The sequence below is a fragment of the Nerophis lumbriciformis genome, linkage group LG33, assembly GCF_033978685.3.
Source record: "Nerophis lumbriciformis linkage group LG33, RoL_Nlum_v2.1, whole genome shotgun sequence".
In the NCBI taxonomy this organism is placed as follows: domain Eukaryota; kingdom Metazoa; phylum Chordata; class Actinopteri; order Syngnathiformes; family Syngnathidae; genus Nerophis; species Nerophis lumbriciformis.
The window spans coordinates 16,318,444-16,335,168 of NC_084580.2; the positions used below are offsets into that span (position 1 = coordinate 16,318,444).

A 16,725-nucleotide genomic window follows, 5' to 3' on the forward strand; every position below is an offset into this window, starting at 1 on the left:
AAATTCAATTGTTTTTACCTATAAAAATGTATACATGGGATGTATAATTAATTTGTTTTAGCTATTTTTTATTTAAAACCATTTTTTTTAAATATATATTCTGTTGTATTTAACTGTTTTCATCAGGCTACTGAATTTGTCTTAATTACCTTACAATGTATCACTTCCATATTTTATTTTAACCTTATTCCAAAAATGGAATAAATTAAATTGTTTTTACCTATGAAAATTGTGCCCCAATCAAAAACGTATACTTGGGATTTATAATTAATTTTTTTTAGCTATTTTTTATTTAAAAATAATGTTTATATATATATATATATATATATATATATATATATATATATATATATATATAGTTGTATTAAACCGTTTTTTTCATCAGGCTACTGAATTTGTCTTAATTACCTTACAATGTATCACTTCCATATTTTATTTTAACCTTATTCCAAAAATGGAATAAATTAAATTGTTTTTACCTATGAAAATTGTGCCCCAATCAAAAACGTATACTTGGGATTTATAATTTATTTTTTGGGCTATTATATATATATATATATATATATATATATATAAAAAATTGTATTTAACCGTTTTTTTTTCATCAAACTACTGAATTTGTCTTAATTACCTTACAATGTATCACTTCCATATTTTATTTTAACCTTATTCCAAAATGGAATGAAATTGTTTTTACCTATGAAAATTGTGCCCCTATCAAAAACGTATACTTGGGATTTATAATTTATTTTTTAATCTATTTTTTTATTTAAACATTTTTTTATATATATATATATATATTGTTGTATTTAACTGTTTTTTTAAGCAGGCTACTGAATTTGTCTTAATTACCTTACAGTGCATCACTTCCATATTTTATTTTAACCTTATTCCAAAATGGAGTACATTCAATTTTGTCCTCAACATTCTACAGACAACACCCCCTAATAATGTGAAACGTTTTTTTTTAAACCATTTTGCAAATCTATGCAGCATATCTACTCGTGCTATATCTGGTTGGCTAGTGGACTGGTTTCATATTTTCTGTAGTTTATATTGTTTTTGTATTTTAAATACACCTCAACAGGATAGTTTCCTGTATGTTCGTCATGCTTCATGTATGCAGACAATTCAAAGAAAATGTGTAGCGCAATTACAGTATCAGAATATAAATACTAAAATTGTAAAAGGAGCCAATATTAAAAATGATTATCACAACATTTTCCTAATAAAATAGCTCAATGTGCATACTGAAAGACATGTTTACACTAGAACAGGTGGAATAAGTCAATGTAAAAATATATGTACATAACATGACAAGAGTTTTATTACAAACAGCAGTTTTATTAGAGGACATCCTCACACTTAAAAGAAACAAATCCAGCAAATGAAGTACAGTAAGATTATTCCCATTCATGTCATACATACACACAAACTCCAAAGAAGTCAAACAGTCACAATTTTTAAAGGAAAAACTTTCTAATTCAAGTTGGAGGCCTTTCATTTAAATCCCATGAATATCTCAGTGCAAATGTAGTGTCTTAGTCGAAGCTAGGCTGCCTTTTGTATTTGAGTAATATTGCACAAACTATTATTAATATTGTTGTTATAATATAGAGAGTGTTACTAACATGCAGCATGCCAGTTTTGGGTTAGGTTGGAAAAGATTTGGTTTATATTTCTAAAGGAGGGTGTTATGGTGTATATTATTACATTCTTACATGGAAATCAAACAGTGAGCGCTGCCAAGCCTTCAACGCGTAAAAAGGTATTGTTGTTTTCTTCTCAAGTATGTGACTTCAGTGGACAAGCTGCACAAAAACAAACATAACTGTTTAAGACTGGGCTAAATAGAAAAGTGTTATGACGAAGCGACACACAACATGGAGAATATTTTTTTTTAAAAAGTGTGAGGCAAGTGAATTTACAGTGTAGTTTCTCAGGTCCACTTCAACTCCAGACACAATAAAAATCAAACTATTCCAGTGTTCAAACAAACTCAAAGGTGACTTGAAATCAAACCCAAACATTGGTGAGGGGGGTACAAAAACAAAAAAAAAGGGGGGGTTTTCCGGGCCTGACAGCAAGGAGGTAGTCGCATGTAGACACCTGGACAAAAGATGACAGCACCCCTAAAAAGCCTCGGTGTGTGTGCAGCGAGTGTTTTTCTTTGAGATAGCACTTTGAACCTGAAGTGTTAAAAAGGCTGCTTGGGTTGCACCACAACTGAGGCTCCTGTGTTATGAAGTGATGACAGTGTTAGGGGGGTGGGGGGGGGGGTAGTGTTTTTTGCTTCAGTGCTAATCAGAAGGTAAACCCAGTGCACGTTCATCAGTAGTTACATACAGATATTGTGTTACTCAACAATTGTGCAAAGACGTGTGATTGTGACGCAAACTAAGTGAAAGAAAGGAAAGGCACGGAGGCGCTAACTGCTAACGTAGCCACACAGGCTCTCTACTCGCCTAATCCTGTGATCAGTAATGAAAGGCATGTTAAAAACAGACCATTTAAAACTGCTAATTCAGTTAAAAACAGAGACACTTAGCTTAGGTTTTTTAGCCCTGATGGAACCTGCCTCATCGGGCCTGGTCGGAGACTCCTCGCCAGGTGCAAACATAGCCAAACTTAATCGAGACGCTTCCCTCTGGCGGTCCTCAGAAAGCCAGTCTCTTGGCGGTGACAAACTCCTCCAGCTGCACCTTGGCGCCGCCCAGGAGCCCGAACGCCGGGTACATGGTCCCAGAGCAGTCCACCTGCCGCTCGTAAAGGCACCTCATGCTGTCGGCGTCGTAGAAGTACACCCGGCGGGCGTCGTAGTCCAGGCACACGCCGAGGCGCTGGGGCATGGCGAGCATGCGGTTGCCCGGGTCGCCGGACGCGGAGGACGAGGACGTGGAGGACTTGGGGATGAAGAGTTTGCCCATGCCCACGGTGAGGAGGGTGAAGGGTTGGGAGAGATCGTAACAGGCGTCCTCGCTGCCGCTGTCGTGGCCGCTGTCGTGGTCGTATCTGGGAGACAAGGACAATTGATCAGCTACAAGATACAAACCCATATGAGTTGGGAAATTGTGTTAGATGTAAATATAAACGGAATACAATGATTTGCAAATCCTTTTCAACCCATATTCAGTTGAATGCACTACAAAGACAACATATTTGATGTTCAAACTCATAAACTTGATTTTTTTTTTGCAAATAATAATTAACTTAGTATGTCACGGCTGCAACACGTGCCAAAGTAGTTGGGAAAGGGCATGTTCACCACTGTGTTACATGGCCTTTCCTTTTAACAACACTCAGTAAACGTTTGGGAACTGAGGAGACACATTTTTTAAGCTTCTCAGGTGGAATTCTTTCCCATTCTTGCTTGATGTACAGATTAAGTTGTTCAACAGTCCGGAGGTCTCCGTTGTGGTATTTTAGGCTTCATAATGCGCCACACATTTTCAATGGGAGACAGGTCTGGACTACAGGCAGACCAGTCTAGTACCCGCACTCTTTTACTATGAAGCCACGTTGATGTAACACGTGGCTTGGCATTGCCTTGCTGAAATAAGCAGGGGCGTCCATGGTAACGTTGCTTGGATGGCAACATATGTTGCTCCAAAACCTGTATGTACCTTTCAGCATTAATGGCGCCTTCACAGATGTGTAAGTTACCCATGTCTTGGGCACTAATACACCCCCATACCATCACAGATGCTGGCTTTTCAACTTTGACCCTATAACAATCCGGATGGTTCTTTTCCTCTTTGGTCCGGAGGACACGACGTCCACAGTTTCCAAAAACTATTTGAAATGTGGACTCGTCAGACCACAGAACACTTTTCTACTTTGTATCAGTCCATCTTAGATGAGCTCAGGCCCAGCGAAGCCGACGGCGTTTTTGGGTGTTGTTGATAAACGGTTTTCGCCTTGCATAGGAGAGTTTTAACTTGCACTTACAGATGTGGCGACCAACTGTAGTTACAGATAGCGGGTTTCTGAAGTGTTCCTGATGTGGTGATATCCTTTACACACTGATGTCGCTTGTTGATGCAGTACAGCCTGAGGGATCGAAGGTCACGGTCTTAGCTGCTTACGTGCAGTAATTTCTCCAGATTCTCTGAACCCTTTGATGATATTACGGACCGTAGATGGTGAAATCCCTAAATTCCTTGCAATAGCTGGTTGAGAAAGGTTTTTCTTAAACTGTTCAACAATTTGCTCACGCATTTGTTGACAAAGTGGTGACCCTCGCCCCATCCTTGTTTGTGAATGACTGAGCATTTCATGGAATCTACTTTTATACCCAATCATGGCACCCACCTGTTCCCAATTTGCTTGTTCACCTGTGGGATGTTCCAAATAAGTGTTTGATGAGCATTCCTCAACTTTATCAGTATTTATTGCCACCTTTCCCAACTTCTTTGTCACGTGTTGCTGGCATCAAATTCTAAAGTTAATGATTTGCAAAAAAAAAAGTTTATCAGTTTGAACATCAAATATGTTGTCTTTGTAGCATATTCAACTGAATACGGGTTGAAAATGATTTGCAAATCATTGTATTCCGTTTATATTTACATCTAACACAATTTCCCAACTCATATGGAAACGGGGTTTGTACACTATATTGCCAAAAGTATTTGGACACCCATCCGAATGATGAGAATCAGGTGTCCTAATCACTTGGACCGGCCACAGGTGTATAAAATCAAGCACTTAGGCATGGAGACTGTTTCTACAAACATTTGTGAAAGAATGGGCCTTTCTCAGTGATTTCCAGCGTGGAACTGTCATAGGACGCCACCTGTGCAACAAATCCAGTCGTGACATTTCCATCCATCCATCCATCTTCTTCTGCTTATCCGAGGTCGGGTCGCGGGGGCAGCAGCCTAAGCAGGGAAGCCCAGACTTCCCTCTCTCTCCCCAGCCACTTCGTCCAGCTCCTCCCGGGGTATCCCGAGGCGTTCCCAGGCCAGCCGGGAGACATAGTCTTCCCCGTGGCCTCCTACTGGTTGGACGTGCCCTAAACACCTCCCTAGGGAGGCGTTCGAGTGGCATCCTGACCAGATGCCAGAACCACCTCATCTGGCTCCTCTCGATGTGGAGGAGCAGCGGCTTTACTTTGAGCTCTCCCCGGATGACAGAGCTTCTCACCCTATCTCTAAGGGAGAGCCCCGCCACCCGGTGGAGGAAACTCATTTCGGCCGCTTGTACCCGTGATCTTGTCCTTTCGGTCATGACCCAAAGCTCATGACCATAGGTGAGGATGGGAACGTAGATCGACCGGTAAATTGAGAGCTTTGCCTTCCGGCTCAGCTCCTTCTTCACCAAAACGGATCGATACAGCGTCCGCATTACTGAAGACGCCGCACCGATCCGCCTGTCGATCTCACGATCCACTCTTCCCTCACTCGTGAACAAGACTCCGAGATACTTGAACTCCTCCACTTGGGGCAAGATCTCCTCCCCAACCCGTAGATGGCACTCCACCCTTTTCCGGGCGAGAACCATGGACTCGGACTTGGAGGTGCTGATTCTCATCCCAGTCGCTTCACACTCGGCTGCGAACAGATCCAGTGAGAGCTGAAGATCCTGGCCAGATGAAGCCATCAGGACCACATCATCTGCAAAAAGCAGAGACCTAATCCTGCAGCCACCAAACCAGATCCCCTCAACGCCTTGACTGCGCCTAGAAATTCTGTCCATAAAGGTTATGAACAGAATCGGTGACAAAGGGCAGCCTTGGCGGAGTCCAACCCTCACTGGAAACGTGTCCGACTTACTGCCGGCAATGCGGACCAAGCTCTGACACTGATCATACAGGGAGCGAACTGCCACAATCAGACAGTCCGATACCCCATACTCTCTGAGCACTCCCACACGGTCGAATGCCTTCTCTAAGTCCACAAAGCACATGTAGACTGGTTGGGCAAACTCCCATGCACCCTCAAGGACCCTGCTGAGAGTATAGAGCTGGTCCACAGTTCCACGATCAGGACCAAAATCACACTGTTCCTCCTGAATCCGAGGTTCGACTATCCGGCGTAGCCTCCTCTCCAGTACACCTGAATAGACCTTACCGGGAAGGCTGAGGAGTGTGATCCCACGATAGTTGGAACACACCCTCCGGTTCCCCTTCTTAAAGAGAGGAACCACCACCCCGGTCTGCCAATCCAGAGGTACTGCCCCCGATGTCCACGCGATGTTGCAGAGTCTTGTCAACCAAGACAGCCCCACAACATCCAGAGCCTTAAGGAACTCCGGGTGGATCTCATCCACCCCCGGGGCCTTGCCACGAGGAGCTTTTTAACTACCTCGGCAACCTCAGCCACAGAAATAGGAGAGCCCACCACAGATTCCCCAGGCACTGCTTCCTCATAGGAAGACGTGCTGGTAGGATTGAGGAGGTCTTCGAAGTATTCCCTCCACCGATCCACGACATCCGCAGTAGAGGTCAGCAGAACACCATCCTCGCCATACACGGTGTTGACATTGCACTGCTTCCCCTTCCTGAGACGGGGGATGGTGGTCCAGAATCGCTTCGAAGCCGTCCGGAAGTGCTTTTCCATGGCTTCCCCGAACTCCTCCCATGTCAGAGTTTTTCGTGACATTTCCTCACTCCTAAATATTCCAAAGTCAACTGTCGACTTTATTATAAGAAAATGGAACAGCAGCAACTCAGCCACGAAGTGGTAGGCCACGTAAACTGACAGGAGTCAGCGGTTTCCGAAGCGCATAGTGCAAAGAGGTCGCCGACTTTCTGCACAGTCAGTTGTATCGGTTTCAAAATTATCGGTATCGGTTTCAAAAATTTAAATGTATGACTTTTTAAAACGCCGCTGTGCACACGGACGTAGGGAGAAGTACAGAGCGCCAATAAACCTTAAAGGCACTTCCTTTGCGTGCCGGCCCAGTCACATAATATCTACGGCTTTTCACACACACACACAAGTGAATGCAAGGCATACTTGGTCAATAGCCATACAGGTCACACTGAGGGTGGCCGTATAAACAACTTTAACACTATGGACTGGACTCTCACAATATTATGTCAGACCCACTCGACATCTATTGCATTCGGTCTCCCCATATGCGGTCCTCTCCAAGGTTTCTCATAGTCATTCACATCGACGTCCCACTGGGGTGAGCTTTTCCTTGCCCTTATGTGGGCTTTGTACCGAGGATGTCGTTGTGGCTTGTGCATCCCTTTGAGACACTTGTGATTTAGGGCTATATAAATAAACATTGATTGATGATTGATTGAACACTGTTACAAATATGCGCCACACTGTGAACCCACACCAAACAAGAATGACAAACCCATTTCGGGAGAACATCCGCACCGTAACACAACATAAACTCAACAGAACAATTACCCAGAACCCCTTGCAGCACTAACTCTTCCGGGACGCTACAATATACACCCCACGCTACCCTCCTACCCCACCACCTCAACCTCCTCATGCTCTCTCAGGGAGAGCATGCCCCAAATTCCAAGCTGCTGTTTTGAGGCATGTTAAAAAATATAATGCACTTTGTGACTCCAATAATAAATATGGCAGTGCCATGTTGGCATTTTTTTTCCAAAACTTGAGTTGATTTATTTTGGAAAACCTTGTTACATTGTTTAATGCATCCAGCGGGGCATCACAACAAATTTACCGTATTTTTCGGACTATAAGTCGCAGTTTTTTTTCATAGTTTGGCCGGGGGTGCGACTTATCAGGAGCTACTTGTGTGTGAAATTATTAACACATTACCGTAAAATATAAAATAATATTATTTAGCTCATTCACGTAAGAGACTAGACGTATAAGATTTCATGGGATTTAGCGATTAGGAGTGACAGATTGTTTGGTAAACGTATAGCATGTTCTATATGTTATAGTTATTTGAATGACTCTTACCATAACATGTTACGTTAACATACCAGGCACCTTCTCAGTTGGTTAATTATGCCTCATATAACGTACACTTATACAGCCTGTGGTTCACTATTTTTAATTTATTTTAAATTGCATTTCAAATGTCTATTCTTGGTGTTGAGTTTTATCAAATAAATTTCCCCCAAAAATGTGACTTATACTCCAGTGCGACTTATATGTGTTTTTCCTTCTTTATTATGCATTTCCGTCCGGTGCGACTTATACTCCGGAGCGACTTATACTCCGAAAAATGCAGTAGGCATAATGTGTTAATTCCACAACTGTATCAGTTGATATCGGAATCGGCAATTAAGAGTTGGACAATATCGGACTATCGGCAAAAAAGCCTTTATCGGACATCTCTACTAAAAATGTATAATGTGGGTAGAGCACACAACACATTGTCTGCCAAACACCGCTCATTAGCATTAAAGCTACAAACAGGGTTAACGAAAAGCACTTTTCCAGCATCAAGGCTCGATTTTGGACAAAAGCAGTGAGAAAGGCTGGGGAATAAGCTCTTTACGGGTTAACGCTGCTTCTCTTACATCACAGGCTTAAAGTCCCACGTAATCACTTCAGATTGTGTGCTACAGTCGGGCAGCAAAAGACTAAAAAGGACGGCGACTCAGTCAGCGCATCGCTCACAACATTGCCAAAGTTGCTCACCTTGGGCTGCTGGTGTCTCTGGGGTTGTGAAACCACTCCAGCAGCTTCGTGTCTGAGGCCACACCCACTTTGACCATGTACGAGTGAGGCTCCACCCTAAAGGCCCAGTAGTGTCTGGAAAAGGAGTCATTCAATTACACAACGCCTGTACAGCACATCTGTAAAACTGACGTTTCAAGAGGAGTTTGAAAAAAAAAAGCTTTTGAAACATGTCAAGGGCTTTGGGGAAAGAACTCTTTCAGGTCCACTGACAAAATAGCACCACCTACTGGACATTAATGGGTAGTAGTGTCCAGAAATGTGTCAGGTAATGCCTGAATAAATTGGTAAAGGAGAATAATGTGCATATTAAATTGTTGTATACATTATAAGTACCGTATTTTTCGGAGTATAAGTCGCACCTGCTGAAAATGCATAATAAAAAAGGAAAAAAACATTATCAGTCGCACTGGAGCCCGGCCAAACTATGAAAAAAACTGCGACTTATAGTCCGAAAAATACGGTATTATTGTTTGCCGAAAAATTGACAAAAACGGAGACTACAACTCTCTGCAGTTGTGTAAATAAATGTGCCCAGTCCCTTTATGAAAACAATGGAGTACAGTTGTCCCTTGTTTATTGCAGTTAATTGGTTCCATAAATGACTAGGACAGGGGTCGGCAACCCGCGGCTCCGGAGCCGCATACGGCTCTTTGATCACTCTGATGCGGCTCAGCAGCTAACTTGCTGAACCCCCCAATTTTCCCGTGAGACTTCCAAATTTCAGTGCCTCTCGCAGAAAACTCCCGGAATTAATATTCACCGATTTTCGCCCTTATAGCTATAAAAAGGGCATGCCATGATGGTACAACATTTGGAGCCCTCTACAATCTGTATTAACAGCGTGCCAGCCCAACACTTGTTTCACAATATACATCTGCTGCTTGAACACCTACGTGACAGCAAGGCATACTTGGTCAACAGCCACACAGGTTACACTGACGGGGGTGTATAATGTATCCCGGAAAAATTAGGGCTGCATGGGATTCTGGGTATTTGTCCTGTTGTGTTTATGTTGTGTTACGGTGCAGTTGTTTTCCCGAAATATGTTTGTCATTCTTGTTTGGTGTGGGTTCACAGTGTGGCGCATTATTAGTAAGAGTGTTATAAGTTTTTTTTTTATACCGCCACCGTCAGTGTAACCTGTGTGGTTGTTGACCAAGTATGCATTGCTGTCACCTACGTGAACAAGCGGAAGCCCCATACAACGTGTGGCTAATCAGGCACGCTGGTTGCAGTGGGAGCATTATACTGTACCATCACGGCACGCATGACGCTGACAAGCGCCATTCATTTCAAACCCGCGTGCCGCACCAGCTTTCAAATTCGTTATAAAGGTGAGGGCAGCTTGTCTGAGACCTCAGGTTTTTACATAGCACAAAGTAAAAACAAGACTTTGTATGCAGTGTTATATCATTTAAAATTTCAAATAAATTTGCGGCTCCCATTGTTGTCTATAATTTGTGAAACTGGTCAAAATGGCTCTTTGACTGGTAAAGGTTGCCGACCCCTGGACTAGGATGTAAGAATGATTCATTATGAATCAAATATTTTCATAGCTAGAGAAACCTGTATGCTACTTTCTACCATACATTTCAGACTATAATTAACTCACTTCCTTTACTAGAGAAGCAAAAACATGTTTTGTATATAACTAGAGATGTGTGCACCTGTGATTTAGGTGAGCTTTTGAGATTATAATATGTGATTGACTTGTACTGTATGCACCATGAAAGTTGCACCTCATCTGAAGACTAGTAGTGTGTTGAGTTGTGCTTTTTGTGTGTAGATTATATCAGTATGTATGCATGTATGAATTATATTTAAATAATGCATTTGAATGGTGTATTACTTGCACTTTATACATCATGCACTTTAACCCCTCCACCTTAGGACTACATACAGTATGGGAATTAGTCACTAAGCTACAGTCTGGTACTAGCATCTTGTTAGAATAATTATGTATACATTATCACACAACTTTTATGCTTAAGGGCCATTGCTATAATTATTGTCAATTGTGCGGAAGTGGTATTTTTCTTTGTCTGTGCAAAGCTGGCAATCCAAAAGATTGCAATGTGTGTGGTATCAGTGTTTGTGTCCAGGAACGGCCTGCTGACCACCAAGGCCGAACACCGCCGTGACGCAGACAGAGCAGAGACAAGGCGATATCACCAGCGTCAACACATTTGCATTTTTGTATAATCATGTATTGTGTTTAACTGGAGTTGTCAAGATTACCCCCTTCCCTCAGCGACAGCTTCAGTGATGTAAACAGGGACCTCCCAAATAAATAGAGGAAGCACGCGGGCTGGACTTTTAGAACGTAGTTTGGATCTGTAACTAGAATACAGCCCAAATAACGTGTCTCCTCAATTGAGCAAAATTTAACTCTGTCTCTGCATGATTCCTTGCTTCTCGTCTGTTTTAATAGATGTCATCAGTGTTTGAACCTGACACATCTCCGCTTTATGCATAATGTAATTGTACATTGCCCTGACAAATAAATTCATTAAATTAAAATAAAACAACACGGCTAATTTATGGAATTTTCTTTTGAGTTTTCCAAAACAAGAAACTACACTGAATAGGTGTTATTGTTTGTGCTATGGCGCCATCTATTGAACGAGTTTGCTCACTGCAGGTACTGCAGTGTCCTCCCATTTAGTCCCCTCAACCGGAAGTAGAAGTGCCGTTGAGTCTTCTCGCCGCCCATAGCATTTCTGCTTGTATGGATTCTTCATTTAACATTCCAAGCAACGTTTATAAGTTTTACAATATAACTTAAACAGTGTATACTTACTAAACCATCCCGTGTGTGATGTCTATAAGAGTGTTTTCATGCATATTTGTATGTGCTATTGGAATGTAATGAAGCTAGCGTTGTTAGCATTAGCTAATATGCAAACACGTTTACGAGTATAATATATATATATATTGTGTACAATGAATGTGTTCCATATGTGCCTTTATAATCTCTTTTTTTTCACTTTATTGCATTTTATGGTCGCAGTCGGCAATGGCATATTTATTTAAGTTAGCCTTTCAATTAATTTTTATCATTTCATTTTGAAATTAAGGTACACATTCTGTTTACAATTAAAAAAAATACAAAAGAACAGCAAACAATCGTGATTTATAATCCTGATTTCAATATTGATGAAAATAATCATGATTATTATTTTGGCCATAATCGTGCAGCCCTCTTACGATGGCATTTTTTTGTATCGTTTCAGTTTCACAAATTTCTCGGAAAATTTAACAAACGGCATCGTGGAGTTATTGAGTCTGTTTAGCTGTTTGGAGAGCGAGCTTTTGATTGATTGATTGATTGATTAAGACTTTTATTAGTAGATTGCACAGTACAGTACATATTCCGTACAATTGACCACTAAATGGTAACACCCGAATAAGTTGTTCAACTTGTTTAAGTCGGGGTCCACGTAAATCAATTCATGGCAGTTAAAGGGTCCATGACGATGACCTCTGTTTTGTTTGAGCCGACGTTTGGAAACAATTAAGGTACGTAAATAAACATTTACAGAATCTGTGTGTAAATAACTCATTTTGCAATGTACATATCTTTGGTGCGGATAACATATAGAAAAATATTTTTGGTCCTAAAATTTAATGGCTTTTACTTACCCCAGTGCGCTTTAAAGTCCGGAAAATGTAATTATGTTTAACATGACAAGAGCCCTCTTGACATGAAATAACACCCTTTAGTCAATTTAATCTAAGATAGTAACGCTGCCTGAGGCTGAGCCAATCAGTGGCCATCATACTGAACAGTGTGATCTGATTGCTCTGGTGTCTATGGTGGCCAATAGTACTGTAGAATTTATGTTTTAGTTAAGTCATTTTTATGCTTGAAATGTGCTTAATTTAGGACCAAAAAATTGTGGACTTGTAGTGAAGCCGCAATACTAGAAGCACAATGCAGCGAGGGACAAATGTACTCACGAAGATTTAATTAACATTCTGTGATAAAACTGGCGGTCGGCCTACCTTCCCTGGGAGATGCCCGTGTCCCCGATGATGTAGTCCAGTCCTACGTAGCCGCCCGTCTGCACGCGCTCCGCCGCCAGCAGGAAGGCCATGCCGGCCACGCTCTCCACCGCGTCCCGCCGCTTGTTCAGGATGAGACGCTCTGTGCTGAAGCCGCACTTGTCGCTGAACAGGAAGTCAAAAACTGCACATAGAAATAGCACTAAATTAGAAAAAAAACGCAAATAGTAAATTGACTGACAGTATCTCCGAAAAGTGGGTTCAATCCTGCATTTTATTGAGCAACTGTGTTTTAGCTGTACACAGACTACTCTACAATATAAACACATTTAATAATGTCCCCAAAGATATCCAAAAGTATTGCTGAAATGAGGTGCACCGTATTTTTCAGACTATAAGTCGCAGTTTTTGCGACTTATTCTCAGGAGCGACTTATGCATACTTGCCAACCCTCCCGGATTTTCCGGGAGACTCCCGAAATTCAGAGACTCTCCCGAAAACCTCCCGGGACAAATTTTCTCCCGAAAATCTCCCGAAATTCAGGCGGACTCAGGTCCATGCGGACCTGAATCCGCTAACCCACAATATAAACAACGTACCTGCTCAACCACGTTATAACTGTAGAATGATCGAGGGCGAGTTCTTGGTTTCTTTTGTGGGTTTATTGTTAGGCAGTTTCATTAACGTCCTCCCAGTGCGGTAACAACACACAACAGCAGTCACGTTTTTGTCTACCGTAAAGCAGTTCGTCTGCCGTAAACAGCAATGTTGTGACACTCTTAAACAGGACAATACTGCCATCTAGTGCATTTGATGAAAGCACTTTTGTGCGTGCCACACAGCAATGCATCATCAGAGAGGGTGTTCAGCATGGTTCGAAAAATAGTGACAGAGAATAGAACAAGGATGGGCAATTCAACCCTTAACTCAACAATGAGTAGATGAATGTTATGTGTGTGTATATGTGTAAATAAATGAACACTGAAATTCAAGTATTTATTTATTTATATATATATATATATATATATATATATATATATATATATATATATATATATATATACATATATAAGAAATACTTGACTTTCAGTGAATTCTAGCTATAAATATATATTTATTTTATTATATATATATATATATATATATATATATATATATGAAATACTTGACTTGGTGAATTCTAGCTGAAAATATACTCCTCCCCTCTTAACCACGCCCCCCACCTCCCGAAATCGGAGGTCTCAAGGTTGGCAAGTATGGACTTATATGTGAAATTATTAACACATTACCGTAAAATATCAAATAATATTATTTAGCTAATTCACGTAAGAGACTAGACGTATAAGATTTCATCGGATTTAGCGATTGGGAATGACAGATTGTTTGGTAAACGTATAGCATGTTCTATATGTTATAGTTATTTGAATGACTCTTACCATAATATGTTACGTTAACATACCAGGCACGTTCTCAGTTGGTTATTTATGCCTCATATAACGTACACTTATTCAGCCTGTTGTTGGTGTTGGGTTTTATCAAATAAACTTCCCCAAAAATGCGACTTATGTTTTTTTCCCTTCTTTATTATGCATTTTCAGCCGGTGCGACTTATACTCCGAAAAATACGGTACTCACTATTGAGATACCGCATTATGCAATGCCCATGAAGCCCACTATAGGAATCTGCCTAGCAACAATTTGTAATTCCCATATTTCCATTTTGTCTTCTTACTTCAAATACCAAGCCATAATCTCTCTTTAGGTGCAAGTTGATGTGCTCACCCCCAACCTGACACACGAGGGCGCTGCAACACAAGCTCTACATCGCCAGTTAAAAAAAGCACAGCCTCATGAAATGTAATAAAATCAGCATGAGCAGCAGTCAGATGGAATTAATTACATTCTAAAAATAGTTAGTGGGCCAAATGACATCAAGGCTGTTCACTCAACCATTGTGTGGATGGATGGGCAACGTGAGGTCTCCTCGGGGAGAAGACGTGCCCATTTGCACGTGCTTGGGAAGTCCTGATCACAACTGGGGCATAGTAATGCTTACTTCTGCCTAGTATGACACCATTATGAACACTAATTTGCTGTACTGAGAGCTTTATTTTAATATTTTGGCATTATCATTTTGAGGGCCACCATGATAATATAGTATGTAATGCCAACAATTCCACACTAGATTATGCATGTGTGCTTAATGTTGAGGCCGATGACCGTGTACTCTGATGAGCCAGATCTAAAGATAGCAGCAGTGTGTGTGTGTGTGTGTGTGTGTGTGTGTGTGTGTGTGTGTGTGTGTGTGTGTGTGTGTGTGTGTGTGTGTATATCCTATGAAATTCCTCATTACTGATGCACGGTGAAGCCACTCAATCCTCCATGATCCACAGAGCACAGGAATGCGGATGCTCCAATCATAACACTATTCCAAATGATGCTGTGTGCAACAGACTGTGTGTGTGTGCGTCTAAAAATCTCCCTCCTTTCGCCCGCCATGTGCGCCACAAAAAGCATTACCATGGTGATCTACTAAAATTATTGTTGTGCTTCATTGCTTCCATTGTGCGCCGCTTGCCTCAAAATTGAAAATGCACACAAGTGAAGCATCTGTCATGTGTTAATCTTTGTAACAACAAAAAAAACAATTGAAAACTCTTGGGAGCTAAAGGGGATTAGCCGTTAGTTTAGGCAGGCTTAAGAGTCACTATAATCCTGCCCATAATAATATTTAGGGGGGAAATTAATTAATATACAGTATACTGTGGACAACATTACCAGGTGCAGGGGGGGTGTGGAAGGTGACCTCTGGGCTGTAAGGGCTGAGCATGGAGTTCCTGCAGCTCCGCACCCGGAAGGCGTACAAGCAGTCAGGATCCAGGTCGCACACCACGGCGGTGGGTCCGTAGACCTGCTCTGTGACCCTCCACGCGCTGCTGTCCTCGCCGGCGTCCTGAGAAGGGCTCGGGCCTCCCAATCTTAAAACAATTCATGAGAATGTGCATCACAACTACAATGCCACAAATTAAGGTCATATTGTGTGCTAATTTTGATGATTCATAGCGCCCCCTATCATTGTGCTTGGTACAACATGCTAGCATACATGTAATACACATGTTCTCAAAGTTGTATAATCATTAGATGTGTGGAAGATATTTCAAGTCAACCTTAGGAAATAGGGTCTGAAACCTACACTAACACACCTGTCATACTCAAGGCCCCGGGGCCAAATTTGGCCAACCCCGTCATGTGTGGCCTGTTACACGTCATTTTATGTGCACCGCCACACATCATTTTATGTGGCCCACCACATTAAACTTACACGCCACATCATTTAAACAAGACCGCCACACGTAATTTTATGTGGGCTGGAATGTTATTTTATATGGCCCACCTCATTCGTTTATGTGGCCTGCCACATCATTTAAACAAGCACGCCACACGTAATTTTATGTGGACCCGGAATGTTATTTTACGTGGCCCGCCACATTCTTTAATGTGGCCTGCCACATCATTTAAACAAGCCCGCCACACGTAATTTTATGTGGACCCGGAATGTTATTTTACGTGGCCTGCCACGTTCTTTTATGTGGCCCGCCACGTCATTTAAGCATTCCCGCCACAAGTCATTTTATGTGGCCCGGAATTATATTTTAGGTGGTCCGCCACACGTAATTTTATGTGGCCCGCCACATTCTTTTATGTGGCCCGCCACGTCATATAAACAAGCCCGTCACACGTCTATTTATGTGGCCCGGAATGTTATTTTATGTGGCCCGCCACGTCATTTAAACAAGCCTGCCACAAGTCATTTTATGTGGCCCGGAATTATATTTTAGGTGGTCTGCCACACGTAATTTTATGTGGCCCGCCAAGTCATATAAACAAGCCCGTCACACGTCATTTTATGTGGCCCGGAATGTTATTTTATGTGGACCGCTACGTCATTTAAACAAGACCGCCACACGGCATTATATGTGGCCCGGTATGTTATTTTATATGGCCCGCCACATTCTTTTATGTGGCCCTCCACGTCATTTAAACAAGCCCGCCACATTCTTTTAATTGGCCCGCCACATTCTTTTATGTGGCACGC

At 41.8% G+C, this 16,725-nt stretch overlaps 1 protein-coding gene across 5 annotated transcripts in view; it reads right to left on the bottom strand.

Annotated features, from left to right (window-relative positions):
- Positions 1 to 1,323: 1,323 nt before the first annotated feature.
- trim36 (tripartite motif containing 36) overlaps positions 1,324 to 16,725 on the bottom strand; it is a 79,310-nt gene continuing 63,908 nt past the window's right edge. For all 5 annotated transcript variants that reach the window (XM_061928944.1, XM_061928942.1, XM_061928943.1 and 2 more), the window contains 4 exons: positions 15,408 to 15,607; positions 12,630 to 12,813; positions 8,583 to 8,696; positions 1,324 to 3,012 (listed from right to left, as the gene is read on the bottom strand). In XM_061928944.1, the coding sequence (XP_061784928.1) occupies positions 2,658 to 3,012; positions 8,583 to 8,696; positions 12,630 to 12,813; positions 15,408 to 15,607 (853 nt within the window). In that variant the 3' untranslated portion in view covers positions 1,324 to 2,657. The remainder of the gene's footprint in view (positions 3,013 to 8,582; positions 8,697 to 12,629; positions 12,814 to 15,407; positions 15,608 to 16,725) is intronic.